The 7,814-nt window shown below is 33.3% G+C and overlaps 1 protein-coding gene across 5 annotated transcripts in view; it reads left to right on the top strand.

Moving 5' to 3' along the window:
• The first annotated feature begins 1,762 nt into the window (after window positions 1–1,762).
• The window catches only part of LOC147391784 (DNA-directed RNA polymerases IV and V subunit 4-like), a 39,719-nt gene continuing 33,667 nt past the window's right edge, over window positions 1,763–7,814 (top strand). For all 5 annotated transcript variants that reach the window (XR_015183166.1, XR_015183167.1, XM_086459752.1 and 2 more), the window contains exon 1: window positions 1,763–1,922. Coding sequence is in view for 3 of the 5 variants with exons in the window: in XM_086459752.1 (XP_086315878.1) it covers window positions 1,847–1,922 (76 nt within the window). In the remaining 2 variants the exon portion in view is untranslated. The remainder of the gene's footprint in view (window positions 1,923–7,814) is intronic.

Here is a 7,814-nt window from a genome sequence, read left to right as displayed (position 1 = left end):
TATAATAGATGAAATCGGTGAAAATAATGTTATTCAAATTGTGATAAATAATTAAGCATCATATCAAGCTACAAGTTTGGATATAATGTTTAGAAAATCCCATATGTATTGGATATTGTGTGTTACACATATCATCGACCTAATTTTGGAGGACATAGGGAAATTGCCATTATTTATCGTACTATTTCAAAATGTTGACAAATAATAAGAATTGTACAAAATATTAACAAATTCTTGAGTTTGATGAAAACATTTACTAAGGGGCATGAATTGTTACGCCCTAATAATTGAGAAAGATAGAAGATCTTTTGATGGATGAGAATGACTTATCTTGGTTAGATAAGGAGATTGGTACCCAGCCCAAGAGAGATATGAGTAGATCTCCATCTCCGAGTGGTGGTAATGATGATGATGGAGTTAGTAGAGAGACTGTGCAAAATAAAGCATGGGATGCTAATGAAACTAATAACGTGATCACGACACAAAATACAGACCATGGTGCTATGCATTTAAAGAGAGACGGAAGAGATTGGTCAGATTGACAGAGTTTTGTAGTGATGATGATGATGATGAAACTCATACTCAATATTATAGTGGTGGTGATAGAAATTATGATTATTATGGATATTCCCAAGAGACATGTATAAACTAAAATGATGTATCTAACAACTATGGTGTTGAGTTTGGACATGGTAGTTTTTATTATGGTTATAACCAATCTATTAGTGTGTATGAGTACAAATGTTCTTATTCATACCACGGACAAATAAGCTCGAGCTATGAATAAAATGAGCATACTCATACTAACACGAGCAACACCACAACTGACGTCTTTATTGTTTTTTTTTTCTTTTATGTAAATTGTCAATCTTATCCTCATTATGAGGAACAAGAATAATATGTTGATTTAAAAATACTTTTATGTTGATTTTAACTTATCAATCTTCTTACTTTTTATCAAATATATCTAATTAATCATTTTCTGATTTATTTTTTTGTTTAAAATATCTTTTATAGGTGAGTAAGTTACATGTTTTATCAAACATCAGTGCAAATCTCAACTCATGTTATTGTGGTGCTTTACTTTTATGATTTATATTTTTACAATAGTATTTCTTAGTCCATGTTTGCTTTGTATTCGAATTAGGTTAAACTCAAACATAATGTTATATTAATATTTGATTTATTTTTGCATGTATAAACCTATTCGTTATCATGTATTTGCATTTGATTGAATTGCAATTAGTGCTTTGATTGATTTCTAACAACTCAATGTTTTCTTATGTTTACATGAAACTCTAGAATGATTCATTTAAAAGTTTGATAGTGCCTGTGTGTTATTTTGAGAAAACTCAAATGGATCGATATTCTATTATAAATTATTCCATGATAGTATTTTGATTTTTTTGATGATAAGTTTAGTGTTCTTTATATGTTGTATTTGAAAAATAAATTTGATGTACTTGTGTAATGAAAATAAAACATATGTAATCATGCAAGTATTTAATTAATTTATTTAATAGATATATTATGAATTTTTTTTTTAAAGTTTAATGCTGAATTTTTTTTCTAAAGTTTAATGCTTTTTTTTTTTTTTTGGCTTTATTATTTTAATAGGAGATATTTCTGAATTTTTTTAGATTTTTTTAAAGGGTCAAAAACTATTGTCTCAATGCGGAACGAGACAACTCGAAACGAGACGAGACGTGTTGTCCAAGTTAACTCGGTATCTTGGCTGGACTAGGACGAGACGAGACGCGAAACCGAGTTTTAAAACCATGCAAGTTGGGGCGTTGGGCTTGGGCTCCATTTTTTAGTACAACTTAAGCTTCTCTGAATTGCAGCAATGGCGGAGAAAGGCGGAAAAGGGTTTTCACTCAAAGCAAGAAAGTCTTCCGTGAAAACACCCTCCGCAAAGGGAGGTTTGATCTTCTTTTCCTCTTCTCTCGATTTTTAGAAGAATTTTATGGGTTTTGATCCAACATTCAATGCCATTTGACCTGAGATTTATAAGCTAAAAATAATTAAAAAAAAGGGTTTTATCCAACTCTTATGGAATCGATATATGTTTTTCCCCCCATTTGGTATAATTTTGATATTCATGGTCTATGTGGCTTGAATTTAATCTGAAATGTATTTATCGTAGATAAGTAAAAACTTGTTTTTTTTATTCTTTAGTAATCTGAACTCAGGGTTAGGGTTCTTTTTGAAAGTCCAGGAGGATGGTGAGAATGTTCTCATTGTTTTCTATTATGCCGAGGTGTGTATTACAGATATTTTTTTGCTGGAGATTAGGTATAATTATGGCGCTCTCTGTTGTTTTGAAACTATTTTGGGTTTGATTGTGAACCTCAAGAAAATCTAGGGGTTTTTGGGGTAGGGGAAGTCAATATGCTTGGGTTCTTTGGTGAAGTCGTGTTCTGCTTCTTATCTTGGACTTTGGGATGCTTATAGTAGTTGACAGGGACGGAGCCAGAATTTTGCCCATGTCGGGAAAACCAAGGGTAGCACTTTTTTTGTGGGGGACAACTAAATGTGAAAAAAAAAAAAGTTTTTTTTTTTTATTGGGGGGTGGGGGGGGGGGGGGAGGGGGGAGAATTTTGGTGGGGGTAATTGTGGCAGATTTTTTAATCCGCCACTAAAAAATCTGTCGCAATGGCTTACTAATCCATAGCCTTTGAAAATTCTTGTGGGGGCCAAATGCCCTCACTGTAAATCTGCCCTTGGGAGTTGATCTATTTGTGATTCTGTGATTGAGAGAGTGGGGGAAATGTTAGGATATTGGAAAGTTAGATACCTCTCCAAGGGTGGCAATATTACTTTGACTAAGAGTACACTTGCTAGTATTCCAAAATACTCTCTCTCTATTTATCATGTCTAGAAATGAGGTGCGCTTGGATAAACTCATCAAGAATTTTCTATCAAACATAGTCATGAAAAACGATGATTTTTTTATTTTATTAATGTCACGTTTAAAACATATTTTGCTACTCTAGCTAATAAAACAAGTAACAAAAAATGCTATTTTCTGCAAAAATGCATTTTTTAGGTTATTAAAAGTTTTTTTATTTTTATGTTTTAAAATATTTTTTTAACACATTATTCGTAAGCGTATGGTTAATTTTTGTGGCCTTGTGGTCTTAGACTCATAGCTCAGATTGTTTGATAGAGTGCAAAACAATTTTGAGGTCGTTGTGGGTTCAAGTCTAGCTTACCCATCATTTTTTTGTTATGGTCGTTTGTGATTTGGTTCCTAAATGTTATTTAATGTGAGATTTTATATATAATATAAAATTTGGTGATTCATGAATGTAGTTTAATGTGAGATTTGATGATAGTGTTTGGATGTTATGGTTGTCAAGTTGTTTAATTGCATGTTATTTCTTGATACATAATATAATTTGGCGATTCATAGCCTTTCCTTTTTTCCTTTTTTCCATTTTTACAAAAAGTTTTTTCTTGCCATTTTAAACCCGTACTCTGAATTGGTGACTAAGCTATGGAATGAAAAGAATGTCAATCATAAATTTTATCTCGTATCGTTGTCTTGGGTATGCAAACCTAAAAATTTGATGCTCATAGGGATTGGTTGTGGTGCCATAGGTTGGAACAAGAGAGTTTATGGAAGAGGATTATAAAGGAAAGCTATGGTAAGGGCATCTATGGCTGGGAAGTGGGGTTGTGAGATCATCCTATAGGTGTAGTATTTGGAGGTTATTGCGAAAAATATTTCTAAGTTTAGGAGTAAGATAACCTTTAAGGTGGGAAAGGGGGAGTAGAATGCATTTCTTGGGGATTGATTATGTGGGGAATTCCCCTTTTAGTACTAGTTTATTTTCTATATCTTCAAAAAAAGTCTCTTGGTGACTAATTTTTTGGTTCAAGCTTGGAGAGAGAGGTTTTGGGACTTTGGATTCGAAAGATCTTTTGATGATTGGAAGTCCAGATTGTCACTAATCACATCAATGTTCTTTTTAGGTTTTCCTTGACCGAATAATGAGGGAGATCCAAGAAGTGCTAGCTAGCTAAGTGGTCAAGACTTTTGGAGGTTGTTCCTAGGTCCTAGGTTGAAATCCCTTGAACCCATACTTCTTATTTTAACTATTAACAATTAATTAACAATATTCCTGTACTAACCAAACATGAACCTATAAAAAATAATGAGGGAGATTTGAAGGTTTGGTTTGGTAGTCAAGATGATAGGTTTTCTATTTAGTCTTTCTATTTTACTTTGAGTCTTGCCTTAGAGGTTGAATTTCCTGCTTTTGCAGTGTGGTGTAGGAGGCTCGCATCTAAGGTCGTCCTTTTTTCGTTTGGCTTGCGTCCTTAGTTAAGATTCTCACTGCAGATCACATTATTTGTAGGAGATTCCATTTGCCAATAACTTGAACAAGTTTATTCAAAAAGAGTAGCGTCTGTCCATGCAATAAGTTGTTGGTCAGTAGGAACCCATTCGTCATAAACATGGTTATGGAAACAACAGTTGTTTGCTTGTTGCACATCAATCTCTTTTTGTCACGTCCCAAAATCCCAACATGAATCCCCATGATTCATTAGTCAGAATCTCGAGGTGTGAGGTAACCAATCACACAACCTGCTAGAACATTCACAAGTAATAATACTTATAGAAAAGAAAATATACGCAGTGAAATTAAATATTTACTATCATCTATGTAAGAGTCTAAAGTAAGCGGAATAATCGCCAAATACTGATGTCATTAAAATTTTCAATCTCATAATACTTTAGATTACAAAAATTTCTAAACTAACATGTTTCTTATCTACAAGCAAAAACTGCTAGGATCCCCTACTAATCCTCAGAGGCACGGTGGTGGCAAGACATCAATTTGATCATTCTTGAGGACCTTCTCAAAAGAGTCCTCAAAGAACGACTCTTCAATAGTTAAATAATCTGAAAGAGGAAGGATAGGGTGAGTAACGGGGGAATGTTACTCAGCAGGATGAACGCCGTTCTAACAGTGAGTCATACATGTACGAGTAATCATTTGAACAGTTAAATAATGCAAGTTTTTCATAATGTAACATACGATAAATGTCTAAGCATACTCAATAAATAGTTAAATAATTTCAACCTATCATTTCTATCATTTAAAGTAACCTATGCATCTTTCAAATAAAAACATCTATCAAACATCACAAAATAAGGAAAAGACACATAATAAGAACACGACGGTGTAGTCGATCAGGGAGCAGAGGAACACGTTGATATAATCGCCTCGGCTATGGCAATTTGTTATTCCAGACTTCCAATCCGACGTGGAATCCCATCGTTATAATCTGATGTTGTGGCCGGTTTAGCATACCACAATTGGATGACCATTTATCCGGCTCAAATTGGCAGTTGACTAAGAATCTAATACTGAGTTCAACTAATGGTGAGGTCGACTGTTTGACGACTACAGACTAATAGTGATCACTAACTAGCCCAGGAGACCCCTCGCGTCGAAGCCTATCAAGAGGCAATGCATGTGAACCCCGCTTACCTCTAAACTATACAGAAATCGCCTTTACACGCAACGTTCCCCAGGAAATAAGTAGGAGAAATTCCCAGATCTCATAAGCTGTAATGTGCTCTAAGGTATCCTATACTACCAAAGAGCATATGACATCTAGCGCTATCCTAGATTAACTCGCCGCTTCCAGATACACAGCAATGCGTCACTCTTTATAGGTTTTTACGAACCTTTGCTAGTAAACAAAATAGTTTATTTTGTATATAATATATCATTTCTTTTAATCGAAAATACAAACAAGGTCTGGTAGTGCTCTCCAATGACAACTATATGTCATTTCCATCTATCAATCATCCCATCCATATATCTATCTATCACGTTTACGTGGCATGACTACTACGTAGAACTGGAAGCACTGTCCCAACAATCAGTCGGGAACATACGTTCTCTCTACCCATCGATCAATCAATCATCTAACTTCCTACATATCTATCAAAGTATCTTTACCTTTAAAGTTGTTTGAAATCCATAGAGTATCAATCAATTCCATTTGATGGTTTTGGTTGAGTAAAAAGCTCGGAAAACATATTGAAACCGAAAAACGTAAAAGTTGAAAATCTGTGAAAATTTGACTAAGTGTTAAAAAATGACTTCTCAAAGTTTTTGAAATTGAAAAACCCTCGACAACATGAGAAATACCATAAAATTTTTATTACTTAATTCAATGGAACGTTTAAGATATCGCGTTTTGAAAATCGGGAGAAAACGTCGAATTTTACGTTTTGTTTTTAAAATAAAAAATCACATTTTTATACGATGAGATTTGGATCTTAAAACCATTCCCAACGTTTCGAAATGGAGGGTAAAACCTAAATTTTATTAAAAACTTAAAGTAATTGGAAATTACTTCAATGTTTTTAATGAAATAAAAGTAGGAAATGGGTATACATATTATATAGAATCAACACAAATAAAAATTGGAACTAAACTCAACAATTGGATTTGTTTATTTATTTATTTTTTTCTGAATTGCTGATTTTTTTGTCGAAACTTGACAAAAATCGATACAAACCTTATACTACTCATAAAATGTATAAAATACATCAAATAAATCAAATGAACTAAAATAAAGAAAAATAATCATGCAAACATGATCAAATACGTTCAAATATGTATAAATGTGATGAAATAATCGATCTATCGAAGATCACATGGATTTTTAATGAAATTATTGTATAACTAGAAGGTAGAAGGGAAGACAACCTATTTTGAGCTATATTCGACGGTTGAACGAAGTTTAAAATTGCCTTCGACCAATCTCTAAATTTTTCCTCCGGCGAAAATCGAATTTTTTTGCGTCCACGCGTATTCCTTGAGGACGTGCACGACTTTGCTTCTTGCGGTAAAGTTTGAATCGTTTCAGCTCGGTGTAGATCTGAGTTGCAAATTTTGAGTAAAAATGGATGAGTTTTGTTTGGAGAGGAGAATTAGAAGAAATCAGATTTTTCTAATAGAATTTAGATATTTGTAACTTAAGTGGGACGTAAGCATCATTTTGGGAGTTGTGTTTTCCGAATGCCGATTTAGATAATCTTATACTCTATTTCGGGTTATTTTTCGATACGAATCAAATGGTATGATCGGATTTTTCAAATTATATCTCTAAAGTGCCGTTTACCTATTTGGTAAATATCTAAAGCGAAACTCGAGGATTTTGTAACTTTTTTGTCTGAACTCGAATTCGAGCATGTTTACAGGGTAAAGTATGTTTTTCGATCATTTTAAATCCACTAGCAAAGTCAAATTTCGTTAAAGAGGAACATAACAAAATTTGAGTATTTTACCTTAAGTCCCTCTGTTAGAAATTCTCCAAAATTTCCCTATTTTATTTTCTCGAGATACTAATTAATTCGGGGTATTACACTTTTTTGTAAGGAATTGTGGAAGGTTTAGAAAGATCCATTGACCTTCCCCTTAAGTCATTGCTCACGGATGAAAACTCCTATGATTATGTTCCAAATTATGAAATTATTGGATGTTAACTTGGTGGAGATCATATGCAAGAGCATATTGGGAAAAGAAAAAAAGGGGAGTAGAAGAAATGTTGAGATTAGGGTTTGAAAGAACAAATTTTACCTTAAGTCCCTCTGTTAGAATTTCTCCAAATTTCACTATTTTATTTTTTCGAGATACTAATTAGAATTCGGGGTATTACACTTTTGTTGTAAGGAATTGTGAAGGTTTAGAAGATCCATTGACCTTCCCCTTAAGTCATTGCTCACGGATGAAAACTCCTATGATCATGTTCCAAATTATGAAATTATTGGATGTTAACTTGGT

This window comes from Akebia trifoliata, chromosome 11 (assembly GCF_017979445.1).
Source record: "Akebia trifoliata isolate Shusen 1 chromosome 11, ASM1797944v1, whole genome shotgun sequence".
In the NCBI taxonomy this organism is placed as follows: domain Eukaryota; kingdom Viridiplantae; phylum Streptophyta; class Magnoliopsida; order Ranunculales; family Lardizabalaceae; genus Akebia; species Akebia trifoliata.
Note: the sequence above shows the minus strand (reverse complement) of the source record. Positions and strands in the feature narration are given on the sequence as shown.